The 17,988-nt window shown below is 49.6% G+C and overlaps 6 protein-coding genes across 6 annotated transcripts; 4 read left to right on the top strand and 2 right to left on the bottom strand.

Moving 5' to 3' along the window:
• Positions 1-419: 419 nt before the first annotated feature.
• Positions 420-4,034, top strand: N7484_011593 (uncharacterized protein; the record flags this gene model as incomplete). The annotated part of the gene is made up of 1 exon (XM_057121980.1): positions 420-4,034. The coding sequence occupies one exon, from the start codon at positions 420-422 to the stop codon at positions 4,032-4,034; it is 3,615 nt and encodes a 1,204-aa protein (XP_056967734.1).
• Positions 4,035-5,421: 1,387 nt separating this feature from the next.
• On the top strand, positions 5,422-6,517 carry N7484_011592 (Lipopolysaccharide-modifying protein; the record flags this gene model as incomplete). Its single annotated transcript, XM_057121979.1, has 3 exons — positions 5,422-5,553; positions 5,625-6,456; positions 6,513-6,517. 3 exons carry the CDS (start codon positions 5,422-5,424, stop codon positions 6,515-6,517), a joined length of 969 nt encoding a protein of 322 aa, XP_056967733.1.
• Positions 6,518-6,802: 285 nt separating this feature from the next.
• N7484_011591 (Zn(II)2Cys6 transcription factor domain-containing protein) lies at positions 6,803-9,074 on the bottom strand (the record flags this gene model as incomplete). The annotated part of the gene is made up of 5 exons (XM_057121978.1): positions 6,803-7,723; positions 7,776-7,796; positions 7,829-8,240; positions 8,341-8,960; positions 9,018-9,074. The coding sequence occupies 5 exons, from the start codon at positions 9,072-9,074 to the stop codon at positions 6,803-6,805; spliced, it is 2,031 nt and encodes a 676-aa protein (XP_056967732.1).
• Positions 9,075-10,159: 1,085 nt separating this feature from the next.
• On the top strand, positions 10,160-11,940 carry N7484_011590 (alpha methylacyl-CoA racemase; the record flags this gene model as incomplete). Its single annotated transcript, XM_057121977.1, is given in 4 exon segments — positions 10,160-10,349; positions 10,367-10,649; positions 10,693-11,089; positions 11,152-11,940. The coding sequence occupies 4 exon segments, from the start codon at positions 10,160-10,162 to the stop codon at positions 11,938-11,940; spliced, it is 1,659 nt and encodes a 552-aa protein (XP_056967731.1).
• Positions 11,941-12,643: 703 nt separating this feature from the next.
• N7484_011589 (transient receptor potential ion channel family protein) lies at positions 12,644-14,659 on the top strand (the record flags this gene model as incomplete). The annotated part of the gene is made up of 2 exons (XM_057121976.1): positions 12,644-13,007; positions 13,062-14,659. 2 exons carry the CDS (start codon positions 12,644-12,646, stop codon positions 14,657-14,659), a joined length of 1,962 nt encoding a protein of 653 aa, XP_056967730.1.
• Positions 14,660-15,135: 476 nt separating this feature from the next.
• On the bottom strand, positions 15,136-17,710 carry N7484_011588 (elongation factor G; the record flags this gene model as incomplete). Its single annotated transcript, XM_057121975.1, has 4 exons — positions 15,136-15,190; positions 15,250-17,279; positions 17,343-17,454; positions 17,508-17,710. The coding sequence occupies 4 exons, from the start codon at positions 17,708-17,710 to the stop codon at positions 15,136-15,138; spliced, it is 2,400 nt and encodes a 799-aa protein (XP_056967729.1).
• Positions 17,711-17,988: the final 278 nt, after the last annotated feature.

Raw genomic sequence — 17,988 nt, 5'->3', positions numbered from 1 at the left:
TCCAATAAATCAACCTGTACTGTACCACCAAGTTGATATCATTTGTTGTTACAAGACCAGGGGTCTGCTGACTGTTGATATCTTTGCTAGCTGTTGGCCAATCTAATCTTCCTAGCAGACGTTAGTAGCTTTGATAAAAATCAATAGCCATTTCACCACCTTTCTTTGAATAACTTGTTGTGGTGGGAGAGGGAACTAGTTGACTTTATAGAATGCTTAGATAAGCTCGACGCGCAACAATGTAGATCATTACGTCCTGCAGACCCTCGCATTAGGTCCCGCCAGTGTCACAATTCTTGGCCTTGGATTTGAGCTACTCTTCTTTCTCGCATCCATGCTCTCTTGTTGCTGACAAGCCATGCCTGTTGCACCCCTGAAGGGCGTGGCAATCTACATCTTTCGCCCTCCCCTTGGCTTTGATGTCGTCACGAGCGGACCACCCTCCCGGGCGGGATTCAGGGTCTCCGGCGGGTGAACATCATAGCACATCCAAAGACAGACGACCACAGTATCAAGGATCCAATGGTGACTCGCTTGGGCGACGGTCTATCCCACCGAGCGACGGCCGAGCGAGTGGTGAGCTAGAGGGAAGTACACTAGGCAGTAGCTCTCGTGATGGGGATCGAAGAGCCGCAAACCAACGCAGATCGCAGAGCTCGGGTGGCTTCTTGCTGGATTCCTTGCCTCGATCTAACAGCGTCAGGATTAGTTCACACCGTTCGCGCCCATCGGATGTTCCCATGGAGAGACGAAATACTCCCGATCCTGGTATCGTGGTACCTAAAAAGCGATCGCGATTTCCGTGGAATCGCCATAAGAACTCAGCCTCCGAGTCAGCTGCCGCTGCTACAACAACGACGCCAGCAGCCATCCAACAGACTTCGACGCCGCCCCCAGATGACCAGCGATCTCAAATATCTTCAACGGCCGAGCCATCAGCGCAGGATGTGCAGCAGACTACATCTGGGCTGGATAGAGACTCCTTGCAGATTGTGAACTTGGCGTTGAACCTGAATGAGTCTCGAAGAAGAAACGCTTCTGGTTTACCCTTGGGCTCTAATGGACGCAGACCGTTGTCTGTCTCTCAGCCCATCGCACCGCCTGTGGACTCACGTGGTCCATCATCAAGGGTAAACCGTATTTCGTACGACTACTCACATCGCAATTATACTCAGTTTCCAGAGGAAGTGCCTCGGGCGGTACAGCAAACTGGTCAGTCCCCAGTGGTGGAGTTTCTACCGGCTGCTGTGGTGAATGACAACCGGGCCTATGAATTCTCCGATAGCACTCTTGCTCGCGCGGAAAGAGCTCGTCGCCATTTCGATCTTTTTCACGAATATTTACGACTGCTGCCTTTGCTACCTCCCCTTCGGAATGGCCCGACTGTGGGTGATGCCGATTCGACATCCTTCACGGGCCATAGCTCGGCAGCCAACCGCGGCTATAATCCCTTACAAATGATTCGAAACAGAAGAATCAGATATCGAGAAAAATGTCCAATTCATGCAGAGGCAGAAGGTTGGCTTGACACCGGGAAAGTGCATGATTGGATCAGCACGATCGAGGAACAATACACTTGTCAGAACTACGATGAAACCCAATCTGTTAAGCTTCCTTCTTTCAAGCAAGGCCAAGGGCATATGTCTCAAGGGGACCCAGAAGACCTGGAGTTGCTGGCTGGCTCACCCCCATCAAGCTTGAGGCGGGTTAGTCGTACAAACAGTGTGAAGGCACCTCGATTACGCCTTGACTGGAAGATTTCACCTGCCGAACTTATAGCAGATGTTGCTTGGCTTGAGGATTTATCTAATAAAGCCAAAATTGTCGACAAGGATGGTAACAAGATCTATCCAGATCCCGGGGAGCTCTCTTTGATTGACCCCGAGGCTGAAAATGCCTCCGCACAGAAAGAACACATGTCGGTCGATATGGATAATTCTGCAGACGGCGGACCCTCTTCTCGGCATACATCCATGTCAAGTTCCCACCCTGCCCGTGCCCCCGAATTCAAGAGTCTGAGTCGGGGTCGCCATAGACACAGATTTCAAAGCCACACCCAAGGCTTGCGAAGCCGTAGTGCTTCTAGCTCGCGGAAGCGCTCGCGCTGGGACAAGATGAAGATGCGTTCAGGAAGCATTTCCAGTGAGTCCAGTGCAGACGGCCGCCAGTCAGTGGATCAAAAACGTCCGACTTTGGAGCATTCGCGCAAGGATTTGGAAAAACTGCCGAATAGGAATTTAGCAGAGTCATCCGAATCTCGGATATCGCGCAAAAAGTCCTCAGCAGCCGGGGTGGTGCACACAGACCGCAATCCGGCTCAGGCCCCATCGAGTAATACAAAATCGAAGTATGCGGCAAGAAAGGCATCATTTTCATCGGCTGGGAGCATAGAAGATCGGTTGAACAGAAGAATGTCTTTAGAGGGAATAGACAGCTCAGTCCCCAATTCTCCTGCCCAGCTTAGCTACTTTCCCAGCATCGCTGTGAATTTGTCTCCGCCTTCAAGTCGGTCTCCCTCGCCTGCTAAGAAAGGTCTGCGACACAAGATCGTGTCGCGCCATGAAAGAAGCAAGAGCAAACAAGGAGATCGAGAGCTTCGAGGACACGATGATGAGGACTCTCGTGTAAATTCTAATTCCCTGCCACCTCCACCTGAGCAAGCCGAAGGTGCCTCAAAGCTTGAGCCAAGCCCTATTCCAGACGTTGTGTCTTCCTCTTATACCGACGACGGTATGACTGAGAGCCAGAGGGTCGACACTTTCAGAGGACGAAAGGGACAATATCCTGAGTCAAAGCTGCGTGGAATTCTTAAGGGTCCTGGTCGGATCGCAGAGAGAGTTGGAAATGAAGTTTCCAAGGTCGGTGATCTTATTTTAAAGAAAGATTTGCCTCCTGATTCCCGGAAATCCTCGTCTGCAACAACACTTGCGTCGGACTCTAGCGACTCAGAAGAGGAGGAAAAAAGATCGGATAAGCGCAAAGGCCTTCTACGGCGGATTCCAACTCTCGCGGACGAGCCTGGGCGCCTTACTCGTCGGGATTCAGATAAGGGAACTCCTTCAAGGAGCTTCATGCCAACATTACCCAGTTTTACATCTCCGTTACGACAAGATGAAAGAAGCGCATCGCATGAGGCAGTGGACTTTGGTAGTCCGCGTGAACGTGGGCCTGCATCACGGGATGGCTCTAAAAGAATGCATTTATCCCGAAGCAAAACGCTTGACTTCGGCCCTGCCTTGAGCGCAAACCGTGGTCACAGAAAGCCACACGAAATCAAGGATCCATCAGTTCCCTTTAGTCTTACTCGTCCCCCTGTCACTGGCCTTGCCCAAGCTTCTCCTGGATCTCCGACAAAGAGCAGGCAGCCTCTTTCGGGCTCCACCCGCGCCTGGAGTATTTCGGGCCGTAGTCTCCAAACCTTGAACGATTCCGGTATTCCCGGCAAGACGGAAGTTGAACGAACTCGAACGCTTCTCCTATCTTCCGGTATCAAAGCCCGGGAGATCGTACGGCGAGCACATACTGTTCGCGACCCACCTCCTCACTGGCTTCAAAGCTCAATGGGCTCCACTGCATCCATTCCGCGAGTAACCAGGATTGGTGAATTTGACCTTGCTGCCCAGAATTTCCTGCGTCGGTTTGAGATGACTCAATACTCATTCCAACAATCAATGCATCACTTCACCACCACTACCTCCTCCCCTCTGCATTCACAGTTGAAGGACCTGGAAACCCTTATCAATCAATCCCTCACGCCTCGTGTGCGAGCCACAGCTGATGATGCCGAGAGCCTGTGTGTTCAACTAAACACGACCAGCACGCTGGCAGTGAAATCACTCAGCGACGCTCTCGATAGAGGTGTTAGAAAACGTCGCCGCCGACTGCGCTGGGTGCGACGTGCTGGTTTCGTTGTCCTAGAATGGGCTCTCGTCGGTATGCTGTGGTGGGTCTGGCTCATCGTAATGGGCTTTAAGCTCGTGCGCGGCGTCTTTCGAGGAGCCATTTCTGGTGCACGATGGGTCCTTTGGCTCTGATTGATTACTTCGAGTCATGAGGCTCATCTACGACACTCATACTCACACCTAATTTTCATGATTTCATGCTCTGCATTGGTGCTTCCAATTCGGGTCTCCTGCTTAGCGTGCCCATTATACCCCTCGGCTTTATGTTGGTTGCCTTTACCTCACTTTTCGTGGACAATATTTTGTTTTAATGAAGCTTTTGACGAACTCGTCATCTGTACATAATATCTATCTATATTTTCTTGTCGATGTCTAATTAGAGATTCAACATACAGTGTCCTTTTCTTCATTGGTCTACCTTTCACGCCATAAACACTGATTGCTATGTAGCTCCTTGGAAGGCTGCTTGTGCAAGATGGCAGATAGTAGATGGCAACCGTTACTGGGCCTATGAAGATCGTATCGTTCCAGACCTTCCAAGGTATGATTTTAATTGAAGTTTTCTTTTTTTTTTTTTTGTTGAGATTCCGATACCAGGTGTTGGATATATCTAGTCAACTGCGAAGGGTTGAAGGATTCACGTGCTCGCCTGGAGTAGTCAAAAGAGGGTACGTGAAGGATAAATATATGTACCCGCAACACCTTTGAACGAACCTTCTTGTGACTAGACAGTCTATCCTATGTTTGAATCAAGCCATATCGAATGACGTGTAGGTGCCTGATATATCTAGTCCTGGAGATAGTAACACTTGGTATGTAAGGCACTCCTTGATTGTGGTCTATTATCCTAAATAGTCTCCTAAACCTCAGATAAGTGACGACCCACAATACAAAGCCACAAGCTGAATACTCCAACCTCGGTCTACATAAACTGGGTTTGACAAAGTACCTCGTCAAGGTATGTATTACTTGAATTTCAAAGATGTTTCAACGCAATTAACAATGATATTACGGGTATGGATGCTCATTGATACGCGAGCCATCCTTTGTCCTATTCCTGGGTCTTCCATTCATCGCAACAATTGAAGTTACCTTACTGGCGGAAGAAGCGAACTTCACTTCACCCCTGTTGCTCTAGAGCTGTCTTTGTCTTTTCCATTCATCTGCAGCTCAGAATAGAAATATTCACCGATGGGAAATTTCAACATATATAGTCCTTGGTCTCCCCAGGAAAGAAAGTAGTCCATTTGGTCACAGCCCATCTATTTCTCACTAGATCTTGACTACCTAGGTCAACAGTGAATAAATTTGAGTTTCACTTAACTCACCTCTGCCTGGCCCTGGATGTACTGGGTACGTCTTCCTGATGAGCAAATCTCAACTCACCACCCACCCGAGCCAAACCCGCTCGAACTTCCCAGCAAGAGCCGGTGCAATTCGCAGGTCAACTAATCCTCGTACTGAGTCTGCAGCATTTGAATCAGTCACTCGAGCTCCAGAAGCCGATCAAGAGCACGCCATGGGGAAACAGAAATCCCCAAGCAGTAATTGTACACCCAGCCCAGGCAAAGGGAAACACAAACCCCCGGATATCATCACCTCACCTGTCTCCCTTCAAGATCAAGACTTGTTCGTTGGGTCTCCTGTACATGTAAGTACTCCTACTTCCAATTTTCTTTCATACGGTGAAATTTCACTAATGCATGCTTTGAAAACGTACAGACGCCGAAGCGTTGCTGGAAAGATGAACTGATCTGGGACCTCGACGGCGTCCGCAATCTCCGAGACCTACTCATACTATGGATTGATTCCGGCGTCACAGCAAGCAACATCGGATGCTTCCTCGAAAACGTACTCTACGACCGAGACGAGCACCTCGACGGCCGCCTAACCCGGATGGTGAACAATCACGAAACCCATACCCAGATCGCGCTGGATCTCCTGAAGCACTACCAAGCCCGTGACGAGGCCGGTAAGCCTCTATGGGAGCTGAAAGCCTCCCAGCTTGGCAACGAGTATTCTCGCTCTGGACAACCAAGCGCATCCAGCACTCCGAGCACACCAAGTGAACCCAACGAACCGAGCAGTAAAGCCGGAACCAAACGCCTCAAAATTACAGTGCCTCTTTTCTTTCGAATGCTCTCTAAGTCTCCTTTAGAGCCCGAGCCGACTCAGACGTCGAAGCGCAATTCCTGTTATCAAGTCCCCGCCCCCAAGTCCCTCCGCACGTTCAAAAAGCCCTACTTCATGAACAATGTCGAGCCGATACGAGAGATAGAGGAAGTGAGCGATGGATTTAGCGGGAAGGCTTGCTGGTCTTTTAATATTAGCGACGACCTTACAATGCTTACTATCGCGGAGAGGAGAGCGTTGATGGCTAACACGGGGGCTTTACCTCCGTCGTTTGCAGCGGAGATTCACGATTCTACTCCGGTCGTGGATATTTCTTCTTTGTATACGGCTAATCATTTGCAGATACAGGGGCTAGAAAAGGAACATGAGAGGACACTGAGTGGTGGTAGTAGGCAATCTTTTTCCTCTTCTGATTATGGGGGTATGTCTTCGTTCATCCAATAGGTGGTTCCACAGAGTTTGACTAACAGATCTTAGACTAAGAGGCAAGGCTGTGAGATACTGGGTACATAGTTTCATCTTTGTAGCCAGGCGTTTCATTGAAAGGGGAAATAGCCTAGCTAACAAGCATTTTTGTTTTTTTGATGCCTCATACCCACCTGCCTACATGGCTAAAATCCAAAATGAGAGGAAACATTATCCCCAATCATTGAGATTCATTTCATAAGATATTATGTACATAGTTCTCATATGTGAAGTTCATTTTGACCAAATATGGTACTTGGATTTCAAGTTTCAGTCAGATTGCAAGCGGCGAATGAACTGTGTCACTTGTTGCGCCAACTAGCCCAATATGCCTGCAGTCTCTGGATTGTGTAATCAGTAGCCCACCCCAGATCCATTTCCACAGAACTAAGAAGGTAGGTTACGAGTGCATGTTCACCTGGGTTCTCCAGACATTGCCCAACAGCAAATAATGTTGGAATCATGAATATCCGCACAGCATCCGGTGGCCGGCCCAGCGCGATACCGCAAATCTCGCGGATGTGAAACTCGACTTCTCTAGAAACTTCCCAGTACCCACGTAGTCGATCGAAAGATGTACTCAAGCTATTGATGGGATCTGTGGGCTGATTCAGCAGAAGTGCAATCCGCCCAAAGTGGTAGTGCTGTATCGCTGCAGCACCGCCTGGACGCCCATAGAATATTTGATCTATAGGCTTTCCTTCAATTGTGAATGGTTCTTCGGCCTCCTCTGCACGGAGAAAAGGACGGAATGTTTCTGGGAGCGATTCAACCCAGGCCTGGAGCTCAAAGCACAGACGAAGCCATACTGCTGGATCGGGAAATGGGTTCTGGCTGGGAGATGGTATACCTCGACCATCCAGACTCAATGGCGGCCCAGTCCATCGAGCCAATTGTGCTTGTTTTTGCTTTGCGAGGAAATTCACTATTTTGAAAACCAACAATAACCCGCCATTGGCAGCCTGGTACTCTCTGACCAGTGCTTCCTCCCGTAGTGGGAGTTGAAATCGGCCTTCGTTGTCAATGTTTATGCCCGCACATCGCCAAAGCGTAAGGCGTTCCGAATCAATATTTGAAGCAACACGATTAAAATAGGAACTGAAGAGATCTAGCCGAACAAAGTTCCAGAAAGCTGCTCTGATTCCAGAAGAGAACTCCGGGCTTGAGTCAATATGCAGTTTTTGAATGGTTTCGAACAGGGAACCAAAATCCCAGACAACTGCCTGCGTGGAAAATGGGAAAGATGAAAGCTAAGAAGGAGAATGAAAGACTCACTGCGACCATTCCTCCGGATTCCTATCTATAAATTCGAATAATGTTAGAATCACAAGTGCTGCAAGTAGCTCCTCTGTTTTCCGTAATATCGAGATGCCCCTCGGGGTTTCATCACGTGCATCAAAGCTATAGTGACCAAGATAAGATCTCATCCACTGATCAACAAGTCTAATTGGAGACATTGCCATATTGGAGCTGGGAATGAAGGTACCTAGTGAAGTACTATGGTGCAGCCCAGCAGTCGCCAGTTGGTAGTACTTTGCTGCCCGGGGAGACCAATCCACTCGTGCATGGGTTGCATGAAGGCTTGCCGAGGCATTGTGCCCTGCAGAATATCTTCTATTTTTAACTCGGCCCAAATGTTTTGCGGCAATACTGGCCATTGCATATCTTAGGGTTGAGCTGTCATTAGCTCGGATCGGCACATGGACTGAGAAAAAGTCATCAGAGCTCGACAAATCCAACCTATTCCAGTCAACGGCGTGTATGGATTTAAGTTGTTCATATCCTTACCAAGGACCAAATCACGTCAGAATAATCCTGAAAAAGAACTTGAAACTCATACAAATTCCCGGTGAGTTCCGAGCAAATATGGTCGGAACCACTCTGCTCACCATGTCGGGGCGAAACTCCCGGGGGCGGTAAATAATACTCTCCAGGCTCTCTCTGACCAACATCTCTGGGGGCTTCCAGCATCAAAGGGGTTCCAGTAGAACCATTGGAGAGGATTGAGCTATCTGGGTGGTTCGGTCTCGTCCCACTTCTTCCTTCATCGATGTTGGTCGCCGACCATGAGACCCGCTGAGAATCCCTCTGCGGAACACATGACTGGTCGTTCTCCAATGCCGTCTCATTGGGATCGGAAAAATCTTTAGCTTCTTCTCTGGCACGCGCAAGTGTCTGTGACTCAAAAGCCTCGGGTTGCATAAATGAATCATCGCTTGCTTGTGCAACATCTTGGTTGGAGTTCATGGATCTTGTGGTTCTTCTATCTCCCATCTCAACTCGCCATGATACAAGTCCATTTTTTTGATAGGATGGGGTTTTCCTCTCATTGCGACTTCTAAGTGTCTTGCCATGACGTCTTAGCTTTGCACTTTCATCAACAAATTTGTGTCGGATATAGCCAGGACACTCAATGCCGCCGCTAGTGCATCGGCCACATCTTGGGCGAGTTTCGTCACACTAATGGCTTACCAAGAGACGTTCCATTTCTCAAATTTCAGCCCAGTCCAGTCACACCTTTAGTTGCTTCTCTTTGCATCGCTTGCACTTCCTTATTGGAGGCACACAGGGCATTGTGGTCCGTCCGGCGGAGCGAGCAGGTGGAAGGATTGGTGTAGGCGCGTGTGGCGTGGCTAGCTAATCGAGAGTACCAGAGTACTAGAGATTTGTGGAAACATCACGTTGAATTACTGAAAGTCCCTAACGGCCATTTGAGGTTGTGATGGGATACGTGCGGGGGGCAAGGGCCCACATCAGATATGCAGGAAAGCGGGTCTCACGATGACCAATCAATGGTGAGTTCATTCACTGTTTTTGGTAATTGCTACGAAAGGAAATTTCCTATTAAGGGCATTCTGCTTCAACCTTTAGGGCTATGTACAGGACAGCTCATCCTACTCATGGGTCCTCGAGCTATAATGCGGGCAGCTGTGGGAAGGTTGACAAGAGTTTCATGTTCTCTTTGTTCGGCATTGTACCTTAATTGCGCCCTTTGACGAGAGCCCTGCCCCGGTGGCATCATATCCGCTTTGTGTGTCGCCACGACAGTTCTGAGAATTGAGATTTGTGATGATCTTAAAGGGAAGATTGAAGTACACTTTGGCTGCTATCATATGCTATAAAGAACTAGAGCCCGCGCGCGTCGACTATGCCCTGGGGTCTTCGCTTCCAGATACAGCGCTTCTAGCGTATTCAATAGTGCATGCAAATAGCGGGGAAGCTCGTAGGTATAAATACGTTACGAAAGTGACTAAAGGAGACTCTAACGATCAATACACAATTTTGTAGAGCCAAAGCACAGTGGGTCTGCCTTTGCAGATCTGTAGGTAAGCCGATTAAAAGACTGAAACATTTTTCATAGCCAATGAGAATGCCCGGCAATAGTAGAGAATAGCCATAAAGGGGATATCACTGTAAATGGTAAAACCTCCATAGAGAAACTAGATCTACATGATACTGCTGCGACACAATGTCCATGGATACCGTCTTGATTACCCCGCAACTTGGATGGTCTGCTCGGGTAGACAACGAGGAGTAGCTTGAGAAAAATGCCTATTCGATCGGGTCAGTTGCGTTATAAATACCCCCCTAGCCTCGCCTCATGAGAAAGATAGACTAAATCTTTTCTCTCTGGATTTCTCACTCATAAACACTTCATCATGGCCAATATCATTCCAAGCCCTGAAGTATATGGTGCCGGGTCCTTCATCGACAAGGATCCCCTTCCAATCCCCGAGGATGCCCGCCGCATCTTCAAGCTGTTGGCCCAGGCTACTCCAGGGTTCACCAAGGATCCTAAACAGTGGGAAACCGTGCAGTTTGAAGGTAGTCCGGAACCAATCGTCCCTGGTATCAAGCTCCCACAGTTGCAGCCGCACTGCATGCAATGTGTGGCGTTGTTGGAAATGAGATTATAAATGATCGGGACGGTGAGAATACTAGCCAGCGCGTGACCATCAACACAGACCATGCCGCACTCTGGCTTGGAACAGTTGGTTTCGTCAAATTGAACGGAATGGATCTACCAGAGATGGCGAGAACCGGGAAACTCAGCTCGGTATACAAAACAGACTTTGAAAAAGGAGCCTTTTCCGCTCCTCTTCGAGTCCGGACTACCGCAAACTATCCCACCAAGACACCTGGTGTCTGGTATCAGCTTCATGGATCTCTGAATGCGGTTCCGGTTCTCAAGGCAATCGGATTGGATCCTGAAATGCCCTGCAACACACCAAGAGGCCTACGATATCATCAGCAAGCGAGTCCAGCAATTTGGCGCCGATGAGCTGGAAATGAAGATGGTAAAGCTGGGTCTCTGTGGAAATATTGTCTATACGCCACAGGGATGGCGGGAGACTGAGATGAGCAAACAGTTATCTCGGCATCCTTTAGTCAACTATAAACCCCAGTCACACGCTATACCAACCCTTCCAGCTCCCATCCCGCGTCTTCCTGCTGACAGGCGTCCGTTGGCGGGCATCAAAATGGTCGAACTGGTGCGGATCATTGCTGGACCAGTCATCGGAACTACCCTCGCAGCACTTGGAGCGGATGTCATTCGTGTGAACTGCAGCCGGCTCCCTGATATCAATGTAGGTGTACCCTCTACTCCAATGGTTTGATTATGGACTGGCTAACCATACCCCTAATCCAGTCGCTCCAACTTACCCTCAATGCGGGCGTTCGAGCAATCGACATTGATCTGACCAAAGACGAAGATCTGCAAAGATTGATGAAACTCGTCCAGGACGCTGATATCTTTGTCCAAGGCTACCGTCCCGGTGTCATCGCCAAAAGGGGCCTTAGTCTCCCCGACCTTCTAGAAATGGCAGGAAAAAGAGGAAAGGGTATCGTCTATGTCGAGGAGAACTGCTACGGACCGGACGGTTCCTTCAGCGCTCGGCCCGGGTGGCAGCAGGTGGGAGATGCTGCATCGGGTACGTCATTTGTGACGGCCCGAGCGATGGGCCACATGGATGGTAGAGGAATCCTTCCTGCAATGCCGATCCCTGATATGATGACCGGGTTGATCGGCGCATTGGGGGCGTTGATGTCTATTCGAGACCGTGCGCGTACTGGGGGCTCATATCATGTTTTTGCATCTCTTGTTGCAGCAGCGGCATATCCATTGGATCCCGAGGTCGGCTTGTATTCTCCGGATTTAGTGACGAAGGTTGACGAAAGGTTCAAATGGGAATCGATGGATCCATCCCTTTTTGTTTTTGAACTTTTGGATGTGGTCATTAGGGGTTGGAAGAGGGAGTTTTCGGATATCTATGCTCCTGATTCACCCTTTACCACCACGCTCGAGGGGGAGTGGGGTACTTTTGATTTGCTCAAGCCTGTAGTTAATTTGGTGGATGAGGGGGTGACGCCACGGTGGCTTACAGCTCCGGTACCGCACTGTTGGCATGATGCTGGTCGCATTTCGTGGCTCTCCTAATCACCTCTTGCTGCATGCGGGTGAGGTGGAAGTGTACTGCAGTGTTGTTGGCTTTGTGTTCCCTCGAGAACTTGATTTAAAGAAACCACGTGTGCCTATGGAACCGGAATGGCGCGTCCACGTTGGACGATCCTGTAAGGAGGCATGGATATTCTGAGTCTGGATCATCGGTTCCACTCTTTCCATTAAACATCCAATAGTGTGAAATATGGTGTGCAAAGTGGGTTTTTTAAGCGGGAGTCGGCATCAGCCGGATCGCAGACCAGCACGTCCAGAACAAAGTCTCACCACGGTTGGCACCATTAACTCCGATCTGAGTCAGTAACTATCTCCGTTTTCCCTGAGACCCTTTTCCTCGAGAGCCCATGTATGCATAAGAGTCCCGGGCGCGGGACTCCGAGAGGCCGCGTTGGCGAATATCCGCGCCATCCCGGCACTAGAAGAAACAGGGAATTTTCCTCCGCTCCCCTTTCGCCTTTTTTTGCTTTGCTTTGCCGCCTAGTTTTACGCGAAAAACGGATTATCGCTTAGTTTAACCGTTGCTTATGCCTAAATATAGTGCTGTCGTTACATGATTACATTACAACAGGGTCCACGGTTGAATGATCTTTTGATTACCTGTGACACCTTTTCTCCTTTCTCATAACCCCAACCTCAACCTGTCGCTCGTTTTTCATGGCTGGGTGTTCCGGTAGAATTGGAAATGCGTCTACCCCTGAGAGTTTCATCTCTCTGGGTTTTGTTTCTCGCTGAACTGGTCTCTGCTACGGAATACATCACCACCGCGGCGCTGCAAGAATGTCAAGCCAACTCTGCCATCAGCGTCAGCTACTTTGCCGCCCAACTAGACCGAACTGGCGAGCTTAATCTCGCTTTTGTTGGAGATGTGTCGATCTCCGGCAAGATCACAGCCGACATCCAGCTGTTGGTGTATGGCTACATGGCCGTCAATGAGACCATCAATCTTTGTTCTCTAGGCGTGGACAGTCTGTGTCCGGTCTCATCCGGCTCGCTTGATATCCCCCAGGCTTCCGTGAACATCTCGTCAATCCTTAACGATGTCCCTGGTTTGTTGCGCTGCCTTAGATCTCACTAATCTGCCAGGCTAATCGGTTCTGCAGGAATTGGATACACGGTGCCCGACCTAGATGCTACAATCAAGATCTATGTAAAGAATCAAACAACGGGCGGCAATATCGCATGTCTGTCTGCCGATCTTTCTAACGGTCATACTGTTGATCAACCCGCAGTCTCATGGGTTCTTGCAGTGATCGCCGGCCTAGGCCTCTGTGGGTCCGCGCTCTCCTTCATCAGAGGTCACCTCAATACCGCCACACACTTGTCTTTCTACGCGCTCGCTCTTCTAGACCTGATGCAGTCTCAGGCCATGATCGGCCTCAGCTCCGTCAAACTTCCGCCCATAGCACAGTCATGGACACAGATGTTCCAATGGAGTATCGGAATCTTACATATTGGCTTCCTACAGACCCTCTGCACCTGGTACTTGCGTGCAACCGGAGGTACACCGTCCGACATAATGACAGAATCAAAAAGTGTCTCCGTGGTTACGCAAAAACGCAGTCTTATCGATGAAACCACCCATATCTCAACAAATCTTCTCAAAAGAGCGACGACATCCATTTCAAGCACTTCAACCACCTCAACCGGATCAGAAATCTACCTGAAGGGTATCCGCCGCATGGCCTATCGAGCCAGAATCGAACCCACCAACATATTCATGACCAGCTATTCCATGTTCATTTTCTTCGGATGCCTAACGGTATTGGTGGTACTGGCTTTCAAATTTATATGCCAAGCCCTCAGTAAATCAAACAAGCTCCCTGACCGACTTCGATTCGCCGCAACTGGTCTACCAACCACCAGCCGAGGAATTCTACTCCGTTTCATCACGCTCGTCACACCGTCAGCAGCAGTGTTTTGCTTTTGGGAGTTCACTCGACTCGATTCGGCCGGCGAGCTTGTCCTGGCTATTACATGGTGGGCTGGAATCACAATCTGTCTAGGATGGACGGCAGCCACAGCCATGTTCCACGTTCACAAATGCCGAAAATCAGGCATGGATGCCACCTACGTTCTTTACTCAGGTCGGGATAAACTAAGCCGGAAGCTGAGTTTCCTTCACGTTCACTACACCGCAAACACCTTTTACTTTTTCGCCATTGCGCACCTCTACACCCAAGTCAAAGGCATCGTCACCGCCGTCACCCAATCCGTCCCAAAAACGCAGGCCGTCATTCTCTTGGTTATCGATTTCATCATGGTGGCACTTGTCATCTGGCTCCGCCCTTACATGGATAAAAGCATGAACCGATTCGGAATCGCAACAGCCATCTTTGGCTTCCTGAACTCAATCTGTCTTCTCTTTTTCTCGGAAATCTTTACCGGACCCGCAATGATGAACAGTGTTATCGGAGTCTTGTTCTGCATCTATAATGCGGTCTATATGCTTGTTCTGGTCATTTTCCTTATCATGTCTTTCGTCTACGCCTTGGTCCTAAAGGACCCTGAACGTCGATTCCAACGCATCAGGGACAACCGCGACTCGTTTATCGATTTGCATACCGCGGTTCCTGACGAGCTGGAGGATTTGAGTGCCACTGCTCGTTCAGGTGAAGAGCCCAAACTCCCTCCGCAGTCATCTTCGAGCCTCTTGCTCAATTCTCACAACGAAGAGCACCCGAGGTCCCGTGATACATAATCTCTTTCTTTGCATATATTAGAAAAATTTATACATAATTTGTCATCTCAATTTGAGAAAGATTCAAACATCAGCCATCCATGTGTAGATTTATAGATGAAGACCAATTACATTGCGAGTGCTACCCGAAATGGAATAAGTCAACGTAGAAGATCTTGTATTGTTCAGACAGGAGAGTAGAAAGTAATATCTAGAAGTTTAAAGTACATATCCCAAAAAGCCGCGCGAGATGATATAGTGCCATGACGCAGAAAGTACATGAGAGATTTTGAATCCACGGCAATACCGCGAACAATGAACAAAAGCCTAATCTTCTATAGAGAGACGACAGTCTATGCTGTACCTGATCTCCATTATGGAATAGGTTTGTGGCCCCGCCGGGCCAGATGAGAGTATTGGGGGAGAATAAATGTTACATATGTCGGAGGGAAGGCGGGTGGAGATCAGACCAAACGGTGATGAGTCTGGTGATGGGCTTATTTCTTGTTTCGGTCGGCCTGAGCCTTGACGTACTTGGCAATGAGCTCCTTCCTGTACAGCGATAATTGATTAGTATGAGATTATAAAGTAAAGGGAGAGGTTAAACGTACTGGACCTGCGGAGGAGCCTTCTCGTAGTGGCTGAACTCCATTTGGTATTCACCCTTACCCTGGGTGGCGGCGCGGAGGTTGGAGCTGAAGCCGAACATGCCGTTCAGACTGCAGTCAGCGTAGATGGTGAACTCGTCAACACCGGTCTCGGTGTCGTTAATGGTGGCACCACGCTTGTTCAGCAGGGCGATAACATCACCCTGGAACTCGGACGGGGCAGTTACCACGGTCTTCATCAAAGGCTCTAGAATAGCGGGCTGACTGTCCATGAAAGCCTTGCGGAAGGCCTGTTGAGTGGCGTTCTTGAAGGCCATTTCGGATGAATCAGTCATGTGAGTAGCACCGTCGTTGATGACCATGCGGGTACCAAGAACCTTGTGGCCAACGAGAGGACCCTTCTCAGCAGAGAGGTTGAAACCCTTCTCACAAGCGTACAGGAACTTCTCAGAAATGCTACCACCGACGATCTGCTGCTCAAACTTGTTTTCCTCGAGAGCACCAGTGGGCTCCATCCATCCCATAACACGGGCGTAGTCACCAGCACCACCGGTCTGCTTCTTGAGCAGGTGGTCGAACTCAACACGGTGACCAATGGTCTCACGGTAGGCGACCTGGGGCTGACCGGTCTCGCAGTCAACGCGGTACTCGCGACGCATACGCTCAACGTAGATGTCCAAGTGAAGCTCACCCATTCCGGAGATAATGGTCTGTTCGCTCTCGTTGTCGTAGGTCACACGGAATGTAGGATCCTCTCTCTGGAAACGGGCCATGGCCTTGGAGAAGTTGGCAGCATCCTTGCTCTGCTTGGGCTTAATGGAAAGAGAAATAACGGGCTCAGGAACGAACATGGAAGACATGCTGTAGCCGAGCTGCCCATCAGTGAAGGTATCACCGGAGGCACAGTCAACACCGAACACAGCACAGATCTCACCAGCACCGATCTCGTTGACTTCCTCCATCTCGTTGGAGTGCATACGCACAATACGGGGAATCTTGACCTTCTTGTTGTTGCGGGCGTTGAACACGTTGGCACTCTTGCGGAGAGTACCCTGGTACACACGAATGTAGGTCAACTGACCGAAGTTGCTCTCTTCCAGCTTGAAGGCCAGACCGACAAACGGAAGAGAATTGTACGGGACAAGCTTGACCGAAGCCTCATTGCGCTTCTGGTCAAGCGCAAGGTTCTCCACCTCAGCGGGGTTGGGAAGGAAGTCAATAACACCATCAAGCATGGGCTGGACGGACTTGTTGGCCAGGGCAGAACCCATGAAGACAGGAGTGAACTTAAGACCAATAGTGGCGCGACGGATAGCACTGCGGATCTGGTCCTCGTTGGGCTCAATCTCGTCGAGGAAGAGCTCGGCCATCTCGTCATCGACATCAGCAAGGGTCTCAATGAGCATGGCTCTGCGCTCAGCAGCGATGTCCTTGACCTTGTCGGGAATTTCATCGGTCTCTTTGAGGTTCTCACCACTCTCACCAACGTTGTAGATGGCCTTCATGCGGATCAGATCCACAACACCCTCAAATTCATCCTCCGCGCCAATGGGAACCTGGACGGCAGCGGCGGGAATCTTGAGCTTAGAATTGATCTGGTCAACCGCCTTGAAGGGGTTGGCACCCATACGATCCATCTTGTTAACGAAGGAAATACGAGGGACGTTGTAACGACGCATCTGACGGTCAACGGTGATGGTCTGAGACTGAACACCAGAAACGGCACACAGAATCATGACGGCTCCATCCAGAACGCGCAGCGCTCTCTCAACCTCGATGGTGAAATCAATGTGACCGGGGGTATCAATCAAGTTAATGTGGTACTTCTGATCCTGTCCCTCCTTGTCCTTCTTGACCCAGTCACAGAAGGTGGCAGCAGACTGGATAGTAATACCCTTCTCACGCTCCAGATCCATGGAGTCCATCTTGGCACCGACGCTGTCACGTCCACGGACCTCGTGAATAGCCTTGATACGGCCGGTGTAGAAAAGGACACGCTCGGTACAAGTGGTCTTGCCACTGTCAATATGGGCCTATCGTAGAAAAGATCAATTAGAAACTGCCACGAAAATCGAAGTAGTTGAGATAATATATACCGCAATACCAATGTTGCGAACTTTATCCAAACGGGCAGCCTCCACGGGGTCGAGGTTGTCGATGATGGCGGCTTGCGACAGGGTGTCCGGGCTGGCAGCAGCGGCCTCAAGACTATGAAAAAAACATTAGGAAATAGTCGGGATAGAGTGTTATTGGAGACTTACACCGCAGAAGCAGTAGCGGAGGCATTGCGTCGTTGCTCCCATGTCTTCAAAACCGACTGATAAGCCGGCGCGACACCGGAAGACCGCAAAGCGGCCGTGGAAGCGCATCGCGACTGCAGAAGGCCCTGAGACTGGAATCGAGAGGATCTGGCCAGGCCAGATACTGCACGGTACTGCAACCGTGCAAGGGAAGGAGACCTCATGGCGATAATCAATTCAGAATAGAATTGATCGAATCAAGACAGATTGATCAGCGCTTGTTTTTTCGAGGAAAAAAAGTTCGGGGAAGCCAGGAACGCAACACGTGACCGTTGGCCTGTCAGGAACCGCGCATTACATGTCCTATTATTTTCATCATGAGGCATGTAGAAGAGATTATTTGTGTAAATTGGCATGCTTGGGATGCTATTACAGGTATACAAAACCGGCATGTGTGTCTTCCAAATCCATGAACCATGTGGAGATCAATAGAGGTGAATTG

The sequence above is a fragment of the Penicillium longicatenatum genome, assembly GCF_028827895.1.
Source record: "Penicillium longicatenatum strain IBT 33135 chromosome Unknown contig_7_segment0_segment0, whole genome shotgun sequence".
Taxonomy (NCBI): Eukaryota; Fungi; Ascomycota; class Eurotiomycetes; order Eurotiales; family Aspergillaceae; genus Penicillium; species Penicillium longicatenatum.
Note: the sequence above shows the minus strand (reverse complement) of the source record. Positions and strands in the feature narration are given on the sequence as shown.